This window comes from Macaca nemestrina, chromosome 3 (genome assembly GCF_043159975.1).
Source record: "Macaca nemestrina isolate mMacNem1 chromosome 3, mMacNem.hap1, whole genome shotgun sequence".
In the NCBI taxonomy this organism is placed as follows: Eukaryota; Metazoa; Chordata; class Mammalia; order Primates; family Cercopithecidae; genus Macaca; species Macaca nemestrina.
In genome coordinates this window covers 31,008,303-31,029,595 of record NC_092127.1, presented here as the reverse complement: position 1 = coordinate 31,029,595, position 21,293 = coordinate 31,008,303, and the positions used below count along the sequence as shown (strand labels likewise).

Genomic DNA, 21,293 nt, shown 5'->3' with positions numbered 1-21,293 from the left:
CCACTTGACATTTCCACCTGAGTATCTCACTGGCTTTTTAATGTCATCATTATGCATGAATCTAGAATCTGACGTCTGATTCTTCTCCTATAGACCTTGTCTTGCTGAATTGCACCCGATGGCTCAAGCTTGAAATCTGGGAGTCATCCTTGACTCTTCCTTCCCCTTTATCCACAATATCAAATCACCCAGTCCTCCCTTGATTCTACTGCATATACATCTCTTAAATCCATCCAGTCTCTTCATCCCAATTCCCAGTACCTTAGTTTGGGTCAACATTATGTCTCATTGGGATATTTGCAATAACCTTTTAACAAACCTCCATACCTCCAATTCTAATTTGGTCAGTTGATCTTTATAGGTTTTTAGAGCTTACCAAAAAATAAAAATAAAAATAATCTCAGGAAAAAAATTGAGTGTTATACAGTTACTAGCACAAATATTCTGCTTTTGGATGTTGTATTATTTTGGGTTTGCCATAGAAACAGAGAGAGATTCTAAGGAATTGTCTCACATGATTGTGGAGACTGGTAACTCTAAACATCTGCAGGGCCGATGTCCCAACTGAAAGGCACAGAGGCTGCTTAGAACCAGGAAGAGCCAGTGCCAATTCAAAGGCTGTCAGGAAGAGTTGATGTTGGAGGCCGGGCCTTCAGGCGGATTTCTCCCTTGCTGGGGGAGGGTCAGCCCTTTGTTCTATTCAGGCCTTCTAGGGATAGGATGGTCACAAGGCACACTAGGAAGGGCAATCCGCTTTACTCAGTCCACTGATTTACATGTTGGGTTCATCCAAAAACATCCTGACTGAAAAAGTGAGAACATTATCTAAACAAATATCTAGGGATCTGTAGCCCAGTCAAGTTGAAACATAAAATTAACCATCACACATGGGGAGAGTAAATAATATGATAAGCCTGAGTATTAGTAAGTCTAGCTAGGTGGCTAGGTGTGGTGTAGACAAGCATACCAGTTTTGGTGTCAAGACTCACAGGCATATTTTATCTCAACCTGTTTCCTTTCGGTAAACAGTAATGACACTTTCCTCAAAGAACTGATATGGTTACATGAAAAAAGCTTTTTTTTTTTTGAAACAGAGTTTTGTTCTTGTTGCCCAGGCTGGAGTACAGTGGCGCAATCTCAGCTCACTGCAACCACCACCTCCTGGGTCCAAGCGATTCTTCCGCCTCAGCCTCCGGAGAAGCTGGGATTACAGGCACCCGCCACCATGCTCGACTAATGTTTTTGTATTTTTAGTAGAGATGGGGTTTCATCATGTTGGCCAGGCTGGTCTCAAACTCCTGACCTCAGGTGATCCACCCGCCTCGGACTCCCGAAGTGCAGGGATTACAGGCGTGATCCATGCCCCACCATAAAGCTCTTAACGTAGTACCTGGCACATCTTTCAAACTCAGAATTTTTGAAACGAAACACTTTTTTTTAATGTTAAGTATTTCATCTTACTGACTTTAGTCTCTTGAGGCTTTAAAAAATTTACATCAGCTGGACGCAGTGGCTCACGCCTGTAATCCCAGCACTTTGAGAGGCCGAGGCAAATGGATCACCTGAGGTCAGGGGTTCAAGAGCAGCCTGGCCAATATGGTGAAATCCCGTCTCTACTAAAAATACAAAAATCAGCCGGACGTGCTGGCGCACACCTGTAATCCCAGCTAGTAGGGAGGCTGAGGCAGGAGAATCGCTTGAACTGGGAAGCAGAAGTTGCAGTGAGCCAAGATCACACCACTGCACTTCAGCCTAGGCAACAGAGCAAGAATTTGTCTCAAAAAAAAATTTATATCATTCCTTTGGGGTTTGCATAGGGCTGGTAATGGGCTACTTACTAAGTTAAAAACAAATTCTTAAGTCTTTGAGAAAATACTTATGCTTTCAGCTCTTCCCCAACCTCTCCAATGAAGCAAATAGAAATATAAAAAGGTCTAACTATAAACTCCTAAAAAGTGTCCATAGAAAGCTCACTACCTGAAACCAGCAGTTGTCCTAAGTTGACCATAACTCAATAGAATTAGAAATCAGTAACATGTTTTTGCTTTTCTTACAGGGAAAGACAGATTCAGTTTTATCATGGAGTTAATCAAATAAATCTGTAGTGGAGGAAATACAATTTCTCCTCAAGCCTCACAAGTTCATAGTTGGGACAGATTCCTATAACAAAAGACAGATTAACAAGAGAAAAACAAGTAATTTTATTAATATATACAGTGTATATCACACAGGAGAAAACTCAATGAAAAGGTAAAACACAGGTAGTGGCTTAGAACTCTGGATTATATAGCATCTTCTACAAAGAATACATTTCAGAGAAGTGTGACAGACAAAGGAAAGCAGTTTTAGGCTTCCAGAGGCAGAAACTGTGGGAAGGTAAACGTATGGCAAGAAACTAACAGTAAGGTTTGTTTGCAGATTCCTCTGGTACTGTCTCAGCTGATTAGAGCCATCTTCTCATCTTGATATCAGGAAAGCATCTTTCTCAAAGAAGTCTGTATGGCTTGCTACAGGTGGGAAAGGACAGTTAAGATAGCCATTTCTGCAACTACTGTTTCTCAAGTACCTTTAGCTTGAAATAATCAGTATGCCAAATCAGCGTATTTGGGGGTGGCATGTTCAAATTTCCTTCAGATCAAAAGAACAGAAAGGTCAGAATCTGGCCCTTATACAGTAACTGCATGACAGATGTTGCACTTGAAACAATGATACTCAGAGGAACAGCTATAAATGTGCAAAAATAATTAAAACAAGATTCCAAAATCATGCCATAAATGAAAACAAATTTCAGTTGGACTAAGCATCTAAATGTTAAAAAATTTTTAACTTTTGGAAGGCTGAATAAGACTATTTTTATGACATTTCCTATACAAAAACCAGAAAAAGCAAATCATTTTGAAAGATTGGTAAGATTACATTAAAATTTAAAAATTCAAGATTTCATAACCAAAATATGAAGACAAACCAGACTAAAAAAGATAGTTGAAACATACATAACAGATTATTAGTATTCAAAATATGTAATATCTAAAAACAGACAAGTAAAAAAACAAAAGAGAAAAATGAGCAAAAATGCCTGTAATCCCAGTGCTTTAGGAGGCGGCGAGATGGGAGGATCGTTTGAGTCCAGGTTTAAGGTTACAGTGAGCTATGATCCTGCCACCACACTTCAGTCTGAGCAATAGAGTGAGATCTTGTCTCTTAAAAAAAAAAAAAAAAAAAAAAAGGAGTAAAAGATATGGCCTCAGAAATCACACACTGCACTTGCTCAATATCCTGGTAGTTACAAAAGTCAGCACTATAAAATGCAGGAGAAGGCTATACGGGGGCATGAACACCAGGAGGCCAGGGATCACTGGTGCCATCTGGAGGCTGGCTACCACATACATAAAACAGTATTTTATAGCGCTTTTAAAAAATATATTTGTATTAAAAATATAAAAACACACGCTAGAATATATGCCACCTCTAGAGTTTACCTCTGGGGACTCTAGGGAGGGAGGAAGGGGACAGGCTCAAAGAGGTAACAAAATGAACTTCAAATGTATCTAATATTTGCAATTACATATATATGTGTGTCTGAAGAAAATATAGCCAAATCCTGACATTTATTACATCTGCATGGTAGAAATACATGGATTTTCTTGAACTCATTTGCCTCTCCTGTATCTTTGAAATATGTCAGTAAAAAGTTTTAAGGTAATGAATCCAAAGAAATGGAAATAAAATGTGCTTTTAATAAGAATTTATTTTTACACATTTTAAAAACTGCAATTTTCAGGACATGTAAGAATATTTTTCTAATAGTGAAATAAGCATATTTCAGGACATGTAAGAATATTTTTCTAATACTGAAATAAGCATTTTGGTATAGAAATCACACACTATGTGTGATCTTTAACTAAAAAAACTAATCAAGAACTATGACCTAATATGTTAAACAAAACTATTCTTTGCCCATCCATCTGTCCCCTCTCATAGCCCCATTGCTGGGCGTTAGAATATAGTTCTGTACATATCTCCATATCTACAAAGAATTAAGATGTCATATCAAAGATGTCCAGAAGTTATATATGGTGGAGAATTAGTTGGCTTAATCGTTGACACGCAACACAAAACACGAAAAGCAACATAATATACAAGACGCAAAATAGAACACTGTCACTAGGTCAAATAATACAAAAAAAAAAAATCACATCATTTAAATTTGATGCATTGCAAACAAAGTAACTTCTTTAGAATTATTATGTATACAACCTGCAAAGCTCAAAAAGTAATAGCACAGAGCCATAAATCTGATAAGGCACCTTAAAAATAGCCATCAAACATATACAAATATCAAATACAAACACGGTTAAACTGCAAAAGCAGTAACCACAGAAATAAATAGGGAAAAAATATGCATTCTTTCTAGATAGTCTCCTTTTTCTGAAGTAAAGTCTTTAAAAAAAAAAAGTACAAAAAATATTTATCATATATTTTAAAACCTATCATCAAAGTCCAAATCTCTGTAAAAAAAAGAATGTTTTTCTTCAAGTCAATAAAGTTCAGATTCATACATTTTCTAAAGAAACAATGACAGTCTTCATGCTAAATATAGGAAGAAAAAAGCTTTTAATTATGTTTGTTAACTCTTTTATTCAACAAACATTCAGTGAGTGCTGTGTGAACCTGTTTTAGGTGCTGGGGATATAGAATAAAGACACAATCCTTAGCTGTAGACAACTTAGCCTAATGGAGCTGGATCCACCACTGGCAACCTTAAAGTTACCTCCCCCCTTGGTCCTTAAGATGAAACGCAATTTCAAACTCTGCCATGCTTAGCATCTTGTTGCAAAACAAATAATGGTCTACCTAGTTTGCTAATGGTAGCATTGTGGCTCTATTAATATTAACCATCTATTGATGAAGTTAACTTTCAAAAAGGACTCTATGAAAGTTCAGAGGCATAAAGTATTTAAGGACAAACAAGTACTGGTCCGCAACAAAAACAGCATCGGTATTCTGCTTTCACAAAAGCCAAGAAAACCAAGAAAAATTTCATTCTGAGTATATACAGAACTCCTGGACAGAGGTCATTCTATACGTGTGGTACATGTACAAATATGACATAAGAAGTCTGAATGATTGCAGTCATTATTAAACAACGAAGTATGCCAAATTAGTCATCAGGTTTCAAAGAATCATAGCCTTCTTTCAAGAGGTCTCGCCATGTTTTAAGGAATCGTGCATTTTCCGTACATTTGAAGGCAAGTTCTTCCACTTGAGCTGATACTGCAGATGTGGCTTCAAGAAGTTTGGTTAATGAAAAGGCTGCCTAAAACAAACAAAAAAGAACTCAGACGTAATTTTATTTTTAAAATTCTCATCTCATTTTATAAGTAGTCTAAAAAAGCTTAAGGCTTTGAATCCAATGCCCATGTTACTTTCTTTAAAAGTAATCAATTTTCAAACTAAAGCACTGGCTGTTTCAGGGAACCTAAGAAAATTATTTAATATTGAGTAGACTTTGAAGAAACAGGTCTGCTAGAAAAATATCCATTATGTCTGAGACATGACAAATCAGTATTTTTTTTTTCTTTTCTTTTCTTTTCTTTTTTTTTTTTTTTTTTTTGAGATGGAGTGTCGTTCTTGTTTCCCAGGCTGGAGCGCAATGGCGTGATCTCGGTTCACTGCAACCTCTGCCTTCCGGGTTCAAGCGATTCTCCTGCCTCAGCCTCCTAAGTAGCTGGGATTACAGGCATGTGCCACAACGCACGGCTAATTTTGTATTTTTAGTAAAAACAGGGTTTCTCCATGTTGATCAAGCTGGTCTCGAATCCTGACCTCAGTGATCCGCCCGCCTCGGCCTCCCAAAGTGCTGGGATTACAGGCGTGAGCCACAGCGCTTGGTCCAGTATTGTTGTTTTCTATGAAAATACACTGGAGTCTCAGCTCAACAAGATAACTTGGACCCCTTGACACTAAGTGCCAGAAGTATCTGAGGGATTTCATCATAAATAATTCTTACTGCTACTTGGGTAACATGGGCACTGACCTGTGAACACTTCAAACAATGAAAATGTATAGATCAAAGAACAGAAACTCTAAGCTCTGACAAATAACATCAAAAAATCACACACAAATGCAGAAAACACTCAGCTCCTGGTGGAAAATTCACTTTTCAGCCAAACGTTTTCTTCACCGATGATATAAAATAAAACATTGTTTCTAAATAACACATTAGCACTTCATTCTACATATTTACTTGCAATCAGTTTGTTCTGCAAAAATAAAAGCTGGATAAGCACTTTAGTCATCCTTAGAAAAATACTTGCGGAAGCAATGAGATAATCTGGTTCATCCCCTAGTTTCCAATCTGCAGGAAAGGTCAGGCCACAGAACTCTCCCAGAAGGTTACACCCTACATACCTCATTCCACTTGACCCACTCAAGAGAACATAAAACTCCCCTTCCCTGTCTTCTCCCCTCCACTGGTGTGTGAGTTAGGGTTGGGAGGTGAGATGCTAGTTTCTGGGGATTCGAGATTTAATAGAAACTATCCTAAGTATGCATTCTAGCAATCCTACAAAAGGAGGAGTCCTGAACTAAACCGTCAATGAAGCCAATCCACGTGACCTAAACCCTTCAAGCTGGGTCCAGCGTTAAGCAGACCTGGGGCAGACAATGGCATTATCAGCTGTCCCTGGGCAAGTAGCCAACTAGAACAGCAGGCTCTAAGTCCCATGGAAAGAAATCACAGCCTGATCCTAAGCACCCACAGCCAGCCAGCAAACCCATGCAGTGAAAACTATTCTCCGATGGGAGAAGAAGAGGCAAAGAGAGCCAGCAACAGGCAGCACAGAGCGGCGTGGCTTCGGGTTACTGCGGATGATTGAAATCAGAAGGCGAGACAAAAAGAAACCAGTAAGGGGTGGGGCGGGAGGAGGGATAACCCCTTAAGACTCCTCACCACCAAATCTAAAGGGGGAACCCTCAGAGAGGGATAGCACTTCAGCTGCTGGCATCCTCCCGGCTTCCTGCACTCACGCTCTGGGGCGCAGAAGGGCTGGTCGTCCCGGGTCGTGGGGATTGGAGGACTCCCTAGCCGCGCGAGCCCCGCCGCCGCCAGTCTTCCCAGAGGCGCCGAGGGGGGACGCGGTCCCGACACCACACTCACATCTCCGATCTGCAGCTCCACTTCCTCCAGCGGGTCCACCGTTCCGCCGCTGCTCCTGCTCGGAACTGGCCAGCCCAAACTCACTGGGCCGCCCGGGGAAGATGCTGCAGAGGCGTCTGAAGAGGAGGGAGAAGAGGGAGGCGGCGGCGGCGGCGAAGAAACCTGCAGCTCCTCAGCGTCTGCCATGGGGAAGGGCTGTGACCGCGGAATCCGGCCCGAGCAGCCGAACCGACACCAACTGTCTTTTAACCACTCGCGCCCAAAGCCGAGAGGCCCCGCCTCTTAGCGCCAGAAATCCCGCCCCGTCTCCTCGTGGGTCTCAGCCCTGGACCACAAAGACTTTTCATTTTTCGGGACAGCCAATCATATGAGTCAGTTCACCTTAGGCCGCTCACGGATCCTGCGCGAGCCTCCAGTGGGGCTCGAAGGGCGCGCGTATAGAAGACTACACCTCCCAGGAAGCCGTGCGCGTCGCCCCGCCTTCTACTGCCTTTCACTGCGCGTGTGTTGTGCTGTGAGATTCGTGGACCCCTCTGGCCGCGCTCTGGCTGTTTCACCGCGCCCCGGCTGGGACTTGGAGTCCCTTATCTTTCCCTGGTTTGGTACATGACCCGGAAGCCTCGGCTGGCCGCCGCGTCATCCATGGCGCCGGCGCAGAGCGAGAAGGAGGCGGGAACGCAGTGAAGCAAGAGCGGTCAGCAGAGCGGGGAGGCGAACTGCAGCAGAGTTCTTGCTTTCCGGCAGGTGATGGCGCCCCCCGCGGCCTAGAGGTCCAGCGCCCGCCGCGAGCAGCGGACAGTCCTGTTGTGTCCGACTGAGAGTCCTGGTGACTTTGAACATGCTGGTGCCGCTAACCAAGCTGTCCTGCCCCGGTGAGAGGGAATGGGCGGTGGGGTTAAGTGGAGGAGTTAGGGAAAAAGGGACAAGGCCGGTCCTGGGGGCTGTAGGCACCTCTCGCACCTTCTCTCATCAGCTTTCTCAGGCTATCTAGGGCAAAGGTCACGCTCTGTCAGCTTGATAGTGGACCCTGGCTTCTTCCCTCTGGTTGCCCCAGTTGGAAGAATTAATATCTAGGCTAAAGGTCAAGGGCGGGGAAAACTTGTCAACACGTCCTCCGCACCACCACCACCTGTCAGCACACACATACCTCGGTGGACTCCTGAATCCTGAATCCTGGTTCTAATCCTCAAACCTTTGTTGGAAATGGAAAAAAAAAAATCGTATTTGCCCAATTTTTCTCCCTGTCCTGACCTGACTTTCGTCTTCGCAGCCGTCCTAGTTCAGTCTAAAGAAATTGGAAGTCTGATCTGTCACATCATGGTTGACATTCATATGTTGACCAAGTCTCCTGAGTGTATCTGGAACCAGGAGTTTTTCTGCGTTGTCTAAAATTAACTTTAAGGGCTGGGCGCAGTGGCTCACGCCTGTAATCCCAGGACTCTGGGAAGCCGAGGCGGGTGGATCACCTGAGGTCAGGAGTTCTAGACCAGCCTGGCCAACATTTTGAAACCCCCTCTCTACTAAAAATACAACAATTAGCTGGGCGTGGTGGCCCACGCCTGTAATCCCAGCTACTCTGGAGGCTTAGGTAGGAGAATCACTTGAACCTGGAGGTGGATGTTGCAGTGAGCCGAGATCGCACTATTGCACTCCAGCCTGGGTGACAGAGCCAGACTCCGTCTCAAAAAAATAAAATAAAATTAACTCTAAGGGCCTTATCGTGTTATGGGTATTCTTTGAACCATCATGACAGATGAAGTTGGATGGTCTTTTTAAAGTTTTACTTAAATTTTTGTTGTTGTCGTTAATTCAAACAGAAAAGTTCCCTAAAGGATCTCATATTCTGTCATAACTGGCTTTATTTTTTTAAAATCTTTAGTTTACTTAAGTTTTGGTGGTAGAATAAGTATAAATATTAAAAATTCAAGGATATTCTTATGAAATTTCATGAAAGTAGAATTTTGTTAAAGTTGGCTTCCATATATTAAGAAATTAGAACTTTGTTTAAATTTCATGTCGCCCATGCATTTTTTGCTGCACTTAATGTATGGATAAGATGGTGTTTGGAACATTAGTCAGGTGCTATCTGCTTTAGAGCCTAATTTAGGTGCAATCAGCCTTGAGCCCAGTGCTAACCAAATTCCACTACCATTTCTGTTTTCTTTGGATGGCAATTCATTGCCATTTTCATAGCCTGCTGGCATGAAAGAAGTAGACACCAATGTGCCAGCAGTGTGACTTTGATATGGTGATGCTATGAGTTCAGTGGACTTTGTGACCTCTCTTCTCAACCAAGGAGACTGAATATTTAAATCTCTAAAGCGAGATAACAGATGTGTTTTCAGAAAAGGGGTAAAGATTGTGACTTTTTTTTCCAATCCTTTGGAGAAATTCAGACTACACAGTTCCAAATATTCTCAAGAAAATCAGTAGCTATACAGGCAGTAGAAATACAGTTTGTCATATGTCAATCATCAGTTTTCAGAAGTAAATAACTTCTATACACTAAACTACAATGCATTGAAAACTATTTTAAATATTCATTATAGTGTATTTGAACTCTTGAACTGAGTTCTAGAATATCTTTATGTATTTAATATACTTTTTTTTCAAAACTTAGGATAGGTGAATAGTTATCTAAGGCTTAAAAAGTGTTCCCAATATATAGTTTTTTTGTTTTTTTATTTTTTGATACAGTCTTGCTCTGTTGCTCAGGCTGGAGTGCAGTGATGTAATCTCAGCTCACTGCAACCTCTGCCTCCCGGGTTCAAGTGATTCTCATGCCTGCGCCTCCCTAGTACCTACCACCATGCCTGGCTAATTTTTGTATTTTTAGTAGGGACGGGATTTTGCCATGTTGGCCAGGCTGGTCCCAAATTCCCGGCCCCAAGTGATCCTCCTAACTCAGCCTCCCAAATGCTGGGATTATAGGCATGAGCCACCACGTCTGGCCCCAATGCTATAGTTTTTAGTATGCATAAGTAAATTCATTTCTTTGCCATTTTTTTTTTTTTTTTTTTTTTTTGAGACGGAGTCTCGCTGTGTCGCCCAGGCTGGAGTGCAGTGGCCGGATCTCAGCTCACTGCAAGCTCTGCCTCCCGGGTTTTTACGCCATTCTCCTGCCTCAGCCTCCCGAGTAGCCGGGACTACAGGCGCCCGCCACCTCGCCCGGCTAGTTTTTTTTTGTATTTTTTAGTAGAGACGGGGTTTCACCTTGTTAGCCAGGATGGTCTCAAACTCCTGACCTCGTGATCCGCCCGTCTCGGCCTCCCAAAGTGCTGGGATTACAGGCTTGAGCCACCGCGCCCGGCTCTTTGCCACTTTTTAAAAAGATGACCAAACAGATTTTTATTGTCTAAAATATTTGCCTTTTCACAGAAAATGACTCTGAAAAGCATTAATCTTTTATAGTACCATGTGTCAATCATAAATGAATGCTCTAGTGAAGGAAAGTACAAAAACGACTATCTAATATTTAGTCAACAAATATGTATACCTAACATTAGGTTTTCACATACAACAAGGTCAATGCTTTTGGAGCGTGCTATCTGCTGGAGAATACAGACAACTAAAGACATTTATATTTTTACCCTTTTTTGGTCACATAAATGGTTTAAATTTTTAGTCTAGTGATATTATAACTTTTTAGATTTTTATCATTCTTAGAAAATAACTTTGAAAATCCTAGATTCGAAAAAAAACATTACCTGTTTTCTTCATAACATTTTTGTGTGTGGCTATAAATGTTCTTTTTTATAACAGCTTTAATAAATTTTAATAAGATATGTCACAAACCATACAATATATACTATTTAAAGTGTACAATTCAGTGGTTTTTTAGTATAGTCAGAGTTGTGTAACCATCACTGCAGTCTATTTTAGAACATTTTCATCACCCCAAAAAGAAACTCTGTATTCACTCCCAAGCCCCTTCCAGCCTTAGACAACAGTTAATCTACTTTCTGTCTCTATAGACTACCTTATTCTGAATATTTCGTATACATGGAAGCACATACTATGCTGTCTTTTTGTGACTGGCTTCCTTCACATAACATTTTGTTTTCAGAGTTCTTCTATGTGGTAGCATATATCAGTATTCAATTTCTTCTTATTGCTAAATATTTCATTATTTGGATATATTACTTCTTACCATTTATTGATCGACATTTGGGTTGTTTCTACTTTTGGGCTGTTATAAATAATTCAGCTATTGGCCAACTGTGGTGGCTCACACCTGTAATCCCAGCAGTTTGGGAGGCTGAGACAGGCAGATTGCTCAAGCCTAGGATTTCGAGACTAGCCTACACAACGCAGTGAGACTGCTTGTCTACAAAAAAATAGAAACTGTTAGCCGGGCATGGTGGCATGCACCTGTAGCCCTAGCTACTCAGGAGGCTGAGGTGGGAGGATCACTTAAGCCTGGAAAGTCAAGGCTTCAGTAAGCCATGATCACATCACTGCATTCCACCCTTGGTGACAGAGTGAGACCCTGTCTCAAAAAAAAAAAGAAAAATAAAAAGTTCAGCTAGGAACATTCATGTGCAAGTTTTTGTGTGGAAGTATGTTTTCATTATCTTAGGGATAGACTTAGGAATGGGTCATATGAAAACTCCATGTTTAAACTTTTGAGGAACTGCCAGACTGTTTTTCAAAGAGACTGCATCATTTTTACATTCCCCCAGGAGTATGTGAGGGTTCCAGTTCTTCCACATCCTTGCTAACTCTTGTTATTGAAACTGCCCAAGGGGTTCTCCTTGCCCACTACCCAGACAGAGCCAATTTATCAAAACAGGATAATTAGAATAGAGAAGGAGTTTAATTCACACAGAGGTGGCTGTACAAGAGACCATAGTTTTATTATTACTCAAATCAGTCTCCCCGAAAACTTGGAGACTGGGGATTTTAAGGATAATTTGATGAGTAGAGGGGGTCAGAAAATGGGGAGTGCCAATTGGTCAGATCAGAGATGAAATCATAGGGAGATGAGTTTGTCCTCTTGCACTGAGTCAGTTCCGGAGTGGGAGCCACACGACCAGATGAGCCAGTTCATTGATCTGAGTGGTGCCAGCTGATCCATCAAGTGCAGGATCTGCAAAATATCTCAAGTAGTGATCCTAGATTTTAAAATAGTGATGTTATCGCCGGGAACACTTTGGGAAGGTTCAGAATCTTGCCACCTCCAGCTGCATGACTCTTAAACCATAATTTCTAATCTTGTAGCTAATTTGTTAGTCCTGCAAAGACAGTCTGGTCCCCAGGAAGGAAGGGGGTTTGTCCTGGGAAAGGGCTGTGATTGTCTTTGTTTCACAATTAAACTATAAACTCCCAAAGTTAATTCAGCCTACTCCCAGGAATGAACAAGGACTACTTGGAGGTTAGAAGCAAGATGGAGTCAGTTAGGTCAGATCTCTTTCACTGTAATAATTTTATCTGTTATAAGTTTTGCAAAGGTGGTTTTATTATTACTTGTCTTCTTGACTATAGCCATGCTAGTGGATATAAAGTAGTATCTCATGTGGCTTTGGTTTGCATTTCCTTGATGGCAAATGCTGCTGAGCGTCTTTTCATGTACTTATTGGCCATTTGTATATCATCTTTGAACAAGTGTCTATTCAGATCCTTTGCCCACTTTTTAATTGGGTTATTTGTCTTTTTATTACTAGGTATAGGAGTTCTTTATGTATTCTAAATATAAGTCCATTATCAGATATATGATTTGAAAATATTTTCTCCCATTCCATGGGCTATCTTTTCACTTTCTTGATGGTATCCTTTGGCGCACAACAGGCTTTAATTTTGATGAAGTGCAATTTAACTGTATTTTTTGTTGTTGCTTGTGTTCTTGGTTGTTCTATCAAAGAAACCATTGCCTAGCCCAAGTGTTGATGAAAAAGCCAAACTCCGTAAACTATTTGGAGATATTAATTCTGAGCCAAATGTGAGGACCATGACCCATTATACAGCCTCAGGAGGTCCTGAGAACATGTTCCCAAGGTGGTTGGGTTACAGCTTGATTTTATACATTTTAGGGAGAGAAGTTACAGGCAAAGACATTATCAATACGTGTAAGGTTTACGTTGGCTTGGCCTGGAAAGGCAGGACATCTCAAAGTTCACGAATTTGTGTTGGGCCACATTTAAAGGCATTCTGGGCAACATGCTGCCCATGGGCTCCAGGTTGGACAAGCTTGCCTTAAAAGGTATCAGACTCTTAGTTAAATCTCTTCTAGATCAGGAAAAGGCCAAGAAAGGGAAGAGAATTCTCCACAGAATGTGAATTTTCCTAACAAGAGACAGCTTTACAGGGCCAATCCAAAAATTATGTCCAAGAAATATATTTTGGGGTACAATACTTTGATTTCCTCTAGGGCCTGTTGTCATGGGATGTTATACCAGAGTCAGGTTGGAGTTGGTATCTTATTGCTACAAAGAGTCTGTTCTGTCAGTCTTAGGATTTTGATATTAATGTTAATGATGGTCAGTTATGTCTGAACTCCAAAAGGGAGAGGGTATAATGAGGCATGTCTGACCCCCCACTTACCATCATGGCATGAACTACTTTTTTGGGTTTCTTTGGAATCCCCTTGGCCAAGAGGAGAGTCCATTCAGTTGGTTTAGGGGATTAGAATTTTATTTTTGGTTTACACAAGGTCACAAAGATTTACACTCATGTCTTCAAAAAGTTTTATGGTTTTAGCTCTTATATTTGGGTTTGATCTTTCTTATCACCATAATCTTTTTTTCAACTTTTAACCTTGAAATAGTTTTAGATTTACAGATGAGTTGCAAAGATAGTACTGAGTTCCCATATGCCCTTTGCTGAGCTTAATGTCTTATATAACCATAGTATATTTATCAAAACTAAAATATTAACATTGATGAAATAAAGTTAATTAAACTACAGATTTTATTCAGATCTTCTTTTTCTGGTCCAGGATCCAGTCCAGAGCACAAGGTTGCCTTTAGTTGGCAGGTCTCCGTAGTCTACTTCAGTTTGACAGTTCCTCTGTTTTCTTGTGTCCCAAGACCTTTACACTTTTGATATGTACTGGTCGAGCATTTTGTAGAATGTCCCTCAATCTGAGTTTGTCTGATGATTTCTCATGATTAGACTGAGGTTAAAGATTTTTGGGGATAAATACCACAGAGGTAAAGAACCCTTTTCACCACATCATATCAGGGGATACATGGTATCAATATGTCTTATTGCTGGTAGCGTTAAACTTGATCACTTGCTTAAAGTGGTATCTGCCATATTTCTCTACTGTAAAGTTAACATTTTTCACTTTCCATTCTCTACTTGTTAGAAGCTACCCAGTACGTTCATCCCACACTACTCAAAGGGAGGAGAAAACTGAAAGATTTATGGATATATCACCGTCTTTTTTTTTTTTTTTGAGACAAAGTGGTCGTCGCCCAGGTTGGAGTACAGTGACATGGTCCTAGCTCACTGCAGCCTCGAATTACTGGGCTCAAGCAATCATCCTACCTCAGCCTCCTGAGTAGGTAGGACTGCAGGTGCATACCACCACACCTAGCTAATTTTTTTACTTTTTATTTTTTGTTTCTGTAGAGAAGAGGTCTTGCTATATTGCCTAGGCTGATCTTGAACTCCTGGCCTCATGCAGTCCTCCTGCCTTAGCTGAGATTTACAGTCATGAGCCACTGTGCCCAGCCCACCATAGTCTTCTCTACTTTGAACTTTCCCTAATAAAATGTTCGATCAAACAGAATTCATTTTGACATAGGGAGCAGAGTATACTTTTTTTCCTGAATGGCTTTCTGGCTATCTCTGCACCATTTAATGAGTAACCATTTCTTCTCCCTAATTTGAAATGGTATCTTTATTATATACCATATACGTATGTGTACTATTTCTGAAGTCTTTATTCTTTTTTTTTTTTTTATTATTCTATCCCTTCTCCTATAACAGACTTCTAATGAATATAGCTTCAAATATAGGTTTTTATATCTGTCAAGAGTGGTTTCATGGGAGGATTCTTTGTCTTTTTTTAATGATAGGGATGATTATCAAGGAGAACAGAGGTTGAGAAGGGAGTCAAAATTGAAGATCAGAAGGGAGGGGATCAGATGGAGGAATGTCTCTAAGACAACGGTAGAGATAAGCCTCATCATCCAGCTAGAAAGATTAACCCCAGTGGGGAAGAATATATAGTCTGTTTCACTATATTCACTGAGTACAATCAGTGGGAGAAAAGACACCTCTCCTGCTATAAACTGAGATAATGAACAAAGTATGGGCACAAATACAGATTATATTAGAAGTTATTGCCAAGGAGTTGAGAAAATTCCCATCTAATTGCCTCTGTCTTTATTAGGTTTGATGCTAGGGTACCTGCCCTGGATAAGGGAAAGAAAAGGTAGAGTTGAAGGTTTGAGGACAGCAGAGAAGGTTCAGTGAACATTTTTGCAGATAAATCTTTGCACATTTCTGTTCATTTCCATAAAATACTTTTTGCTGACTCAAAAATGCACACATTTTTAAGGATATCAGAAGATACTGTGGCCAGGCACAGTGGCTCATGCCTGTAATCCCAGCAGTTTTAGAGGCTGAGGCAGGCAGATCACTTGAGGCCAGGAGTTCGAGACCAGCCTGGCCAACATGGCAAAACCCCGTCTCTACTAAAAAAAAAAAAATCCAAAAATTACCTGGGTGTGGTGGTGCACACCTGTAGTCCCGGATACTCTGGAGGCTGAGGCATGAGAATCGCTTGAAACCAGGAGGCAGAGGCTGTGGTGAGCCGAGATTGCACCCCTGCACTCCAGCCTGGATAACAGAGCAAGACTCTGTCTCAAAAAAAAAAAAAAAAGAAAGAAAGAAAAGAAACAGCAGCAGCTACTGCCATATATGTAGGTCAGCTTATTTTAAAAAGAACCTGACCATAAAACCAAGTTTGTGCTTAAAGCCATTGACCTACACAGTTACTATACTACTCTATTACTCTCAAAGTGTTCAGCTTTCATGACTAATCCATGAGCCTGACATGAGCTAAATTGAATAAATTTGTTTATTAGTTTTAAAATATTTAAGATTTGAAAACATTGCTTTATGAGAAACAGCTATTCAAATTGTTCACCTAGGAAAGAGTATAGTCTAATTCACTATACTTATTTATATTTTTATTATAATATATATGAATCTTTATAAATATTCACTTATATTTTTTCAGTCTACTGAGGAAAACTAATTTTAAGGAAGATAATAATTTTCATAATTTTTGTGCAGCATATCAGTGCTTTCATGCCTTAAAAATTAAGAAAAATTATCTACCTCTGTGTGCTACAAGATGGTCTTCAACTTCTACTGTGCCTCGAATTACTACCCATTATACTATTTATCCCCGGGATAAGGACAAGAGATGGGAAGGTAAGTAATAATTTGTGTACAATTCCTGAGACTTTTCTGGATACTTTGTTTCATTTTGTGGAGGAGAGTATAATATTTTTCATAACTTAAAAGCATCCAATAATATTTTATGGCTTTACCAAGTCACGTGCTGCATAATGACACTTCAGTCAACAACTTGACAACATTTATGACGGTAATCCCTTGACATTATAATGGAGCTGAAAAATTCCTATCACCTAGTGACATCTTTTAGAACATAGCTTCCAGACCATCGTAGCTCAACACATTACTCAATTCTTTGTGGTGAGTCTGATGTAAACAAACATACTCTACTGCCAGTTCTTTAAAAGTATACCATATACAATTATGTACAGTACATAATACATGATAATAAACGACTGTTACTGGTTTATGTATGTACTGTATTGTACTTTTGTCATTATTTTAGAGTGTACTCTTACTTGATTTTTTAAAAAGTTAACTGTAAAACGGACACAGGCAGGTCCTTCAGGAGGTATTCTGGAAGAAGCTAACATTTGCATAGGAGATGACAGCCCATGCGTGTTATTGTCTTTGAAGACCTTCCAGTGGGAGAAGATGTGGAGGTGGAAGATACTGATGATCCTGACCCTGTGTAGGCCTAACTAACGTGTGTGTTTGTGTCTTAATTATTATTTTTTTTTGAGACAGAGTCTCACTCTGTTGTCCAGCCTGGAGTGCAGTGGCTCACTGCAAGCTCCGCCTCCCAGGTTCACGCCATTCTCCTGCCTCAGCCTTCCATGTAGCTGGGACTATAGGCGCCCACCACCTCATCCAGCTAATTTTTTGTATTTTTAGTAGAGACAGGTTTCACCATGTTAGCCAGGGTGGTCTCGATCTCCTGACCTCGTGATCCACCCACCCCGGCTTCCCAAAATGCTGGGATGTATCTTAATTTTTAATAAAAGGGTTTAAAAGGTATGTGTTTAATGGAGAAAGCTGCCCAGATAGGAGCTCATACTCTCTCAGGGGCTTGCTTTGATCCAGGTGCTTTTAAAGAACTCTTCCCAGACTGGAAAGAGAAGGGGGTATGAAAAATTGTTTTTTATACAAAATCTAAAAAATTTTTAAATAGAAAAAAGCTTACAGAAAAATGATATAAAACCATTTTTTGTACAGCTGTACAATGTGTTTGTGTTTTAGCTAAGTGTTATTACAAGAGAGTTAAAAAGTTTAAAGCATTTAAAAGCTTATAAACTAAAAACATTACTGTAAGCTAAGTTTAATTTATTGACAAAAATATTTTTGTATAAATTGAGTGTGACCTAAGTGTATAGTGTTTATGAAGTCTATAGTAGTGTAATGTCCTTGTCCTTCACATTCTCACTGCTCACTCAGTCACTCACCAAGAACAGCTTCCAGTCCTGTAAGTTCTGTTCATGGTAAGTACCCTGTACAGATATACCATTTTTGAATCTTTTATACTGTGTTTTGTACTTTTCATACTGTATTTATAATGTATTTCTATTTATACTATATACGTTTTATACTGTATTTATTTGGTACTTTTTCTGTGTTTAGATGTGTTTAGTTACATAAATACTATTATGTTACAGTTACCTACAGTATGCGGTATAGTCACATGCTATATAGCTTTGTAGCCTAGGACTAACAGTCTATACCCTGTTGCCTAGGTGTATCATAGGCTATACAATCTAGTTTGTGTAAGTATACTCTATGATGTTTGCAAAAGGGCAAAATTGCCTAATGATATATTTCTCAGAAAGCACTTATGTCATTAAGCTACTTGTGACTGTATTTTAGACAAGTAAATATTTGCTAAATGTATAATAATAAATCTCAAAGCCAAGAATTAGTTTATGGAAACTGAAATAAAGTATATACTGGAACAGAACCTAAGAATATACTCATACTAATACAGTAATATGCTTAATATAATTATTGTGCAAAACACAGGGAGAATTTCCATAAATAAGGCTCTAAAGCACAGTGGATATTTTTTAACTATCATGTGATTTATCATGTGATTATTGGGTCATATTAATCCCAGAATTTTTATTTCTCCCAGGAGTGAACATGGAAAGGTTTGCAGAAGAAGCGGATGTTGTAATAGTTGGTGCAGGCCCTGCAGGGCTCTCTGCAGCTGTTCGTCTAAAACAGTTGGCTGCGGCACATGAAAAGGATATCCGTGTGTGTCTAGTGGAGAAAGCTGCCCAGATAGGAGCTCATACTCTCTCAGGGGCTTGCCTTGATCCAGCTGCTTTTAAAGAACTCTTCCCAGACTGGAAAGAGAAGGGAGTATGAAAAATTGTGTTTTATACAAAGTCTAATCTTTTGTAATTGTATTTCAGTAATTGTTCCCAAATTACTGGAATATAGAAAACCCTTTTCATGTAACTCTTTTTTTTTTTTTTCTTTTTTTTTGAGACAGAGTTTCGTTCTTGTTGCCCAGGCTGGAGTGCAATGGCGCGATCTCGGCTCACTGCAACCTCCAACTCCCAGGTTCAAGCGATTCTCCTGCCTCAGTCTCCCTAGTAGCTGGGATTACAGGCACCTGCCACCACACCCAGCTAATTTTTTATATTTTTAGTAGAGACAGGGTTCCACTATTTCACTGTGTTGGCCAGGCTGGTCTCGAACTCCTGACCTCAGGTGATCCACCCACCTTGACCTCCCAAAGCTCTGGGATTACAGTCATGAGCCATCACGCCCAGCCCGTGTAACTCTATCTTAGGGAATAATTATATACTTTTTAAATTAAAAAAAAATAATTTATATCAGAATTGTAATTTATGATATTAACAAATAGTTTTGTGTAATTCTTTCTACGTGTATTTGTGTAATGGGTATATGAGAAGATAATAACTTGAGAAGACCTTTGAATATTTCTTGGGAGGCATTTTGTATTTTGAGAGTATTTTTAAACTTGTTCTTTAAGTCTTTGTATGATTGTTCTTAATAAAGTAATAATTTCTGGGACAATGCAATATCTAAAGCCAAAGAGGATAGATTTTCTAAAGAAACATATTAATATGGCTTCTGAGAACCGAAGCAGAAAAACCACAGGTGTGATATCCAGAGGACCAAGTCCAAGTTTTATTGTCTTAAATAAAATTTGTATGAATTTGGTTAAAATCTTAGACTGTCAATTTTTTCTTCTCTAAGATAGGTTATATTATACCTGTCCTACCTCCAAGATTAGATTATTCAGTGGTTGTGAATATACTTGCAAAGATTTAAAAAAAAATGAATATCATCTGTATTCTTTCCATATGGAATAAATTGAATTCCAAAAATTTCATCTGTGCTCTCCTTTCTGAAATATCAAGCTCCCTTAAACTAGAAATACTTTAATTGGACCCAATTGAATTTATCCTTTCGATATTATATCAGAAATGGATATTATTGAATTAACATTGATATAATATCAATTCTAATAGAAAATGTTTTTCATGTTAAAGCCCTTTATTGCTTTGGCACCTTTTTTTTTGAGACAGGGTCTCACTCTGTCACCCAGGCTGGAGTACAGTGGCACAATCATGACTCTCTGCAGCCTCAACCTCCCAGCTCAAGTAATTCTCCCACTTCAGCCCCCTCAGTAGCTGGGATTACAAGTGTGCGCCACCACGCCCAGCTAATTTTTGTCTTTTTTTAGTACAGACGGGATTTTCCCATGTGGGCTCAAATCCACGGGCTTCAGCCTCCCAAAATGCTGGGACTATAGGCCTGTGAGCCATCACACACAGCCTTTGGTGCCTTTTAATATGTAAACTCAGCAGGTACAATGTCACAACATGTTAATTGTCTTTATCCAAAAGGAAAATAAAATTTCTCTTACCTTTCACCAACCAGGAAGTTTCAACTTAGAGCCAAGCACCTCTCCACAGAGACAAAAAGACATGATGGTCACGTTTCAAAGATGTTTCCAAGACTCCCAAGAGATATATTCCTGTGATACAAAACTGGCAAGACATTTATTTAGATTTTTAAAAGATTCCCAGCTGGCCGGGCGTGGTGGCTTATGCCTATAATCCCAACACTTTGGGAGGCCAAGCGGGGTGGATCACTTGAGGTCAGGAGTTCGAGACCAGCCTGGCCAACATGGTGAAACCTCCTCTCTACTAAAACTACAAAAATTAGCCGGGCATGGTGACAGGTGCCTGTAAGTCCAGCCACTTGGGAGGCTGAGGCAGGAGAATCACTTGAACCCAGGAGGGAGAGGCTGCAGTGGGCCAAGATTGCACCACTGTACTCCAACCTGGGTGACAGAAAGAGACACTGTCTCAAAAGAAAAAAAAAAGATTCCCATACATCTCAGACAGAGAAAGGATTTAGAGTGACAAGTTTTCTAAAGGAAATGCCAAAAGAAAATTAGGGGGAAGTTCTTTCTTTGTCATCAGAGTACATTTTATATTTTTTTATATTTATGTTTACACTTGCAAATATAAACTAAAAACATTTCTTTTTCTTCTTTTATTTCTAGGCTCCACTTAACACTCCTGTAACAGAAGACAGATTTGGAATTTTAACAGAGAAATACAGAATTCCTGTGCCAATTCTTCCAGGTAAGGTATAGTGAATATTCATAGAACTATGGAATTCCACAGCTGGAAGGAACTACATTTCATCTGGCAAAATTTCCTCCTTTTACAGATGAGACCTAAGGCCCAGATATTTGAAGGATTTACTCAAAGCTATACAGCTAGCTGGTGGGAAAGCAGGACTAGAACTCAGTTCTTTTGACTTCCAGTCTAGAAGAATTGAG

The 21,293-nt window shown here is 39.8% G+C and overlaps 2 protein-coding genes across 2 annotated transcripts in view; one reads left to right on the top strand and one right to left on the bottom strand.

The window, feature by feature from the left end:
- Nucleotides 1–3,205: 3,205 nt before the first annotated feature.
- C3H4orf46 (chromosome 3 C4orf46 homolog) lies at nucleotides 3,206–7,748 on the bottom strand. Its single transcript, XM_011752875.3, has 2 exons — nucleotides 7,160–7,748; nucleotides 3,206–5,317 (listed from the first exon to the last, which is right to left on the bottom strand). Exons 1-2 carry the CDS (start codon nucleotides 7,343–7,345, stop codon nucleotides 5,162–5,164), a joined length of 342 nt encoding a protein of 113 aa, XP_011751177.1. The 5' UTR covers nucleotides 7,346–7,748; the 3' UTR covers nucleotides 3,206–5,161.
- A 70-nt stretch (nucleotides 7,749–7,818) lies between these two features.
- The window catches only part of LOC105488638 (electron transfer flavoprotein dehydrogenase), a 38,693-nt gene continuing 25,218 nt past the window's right edge, over nucleotides 7,819–21,293 (top strand). The window contains exons 1-4 of the mRNA XM_071092887.1: nucleotides 7,819–8,031; nucleotides 16,406–16,546; nucleotides 18,597–18,826; nucleotides 21,012–21,093. Of these exons, the coding sequence (XP_070948988.1) occupies nucleotides 7,998–8,031; nucleotides 16,406–16,546; nucleotides 18,597–18,826; nucleotides 21,012–21,093 (487 nt within the window). The 5' untranslated portion in view covers nucleotides 7,819–7,997. The remainder of the gene's footprint in view (nucleotides 8,032–16,405; nucleotides 16,547–18,596; nucleotides 18,827–21,011; nucleotides 21,094–21,293) is intronic.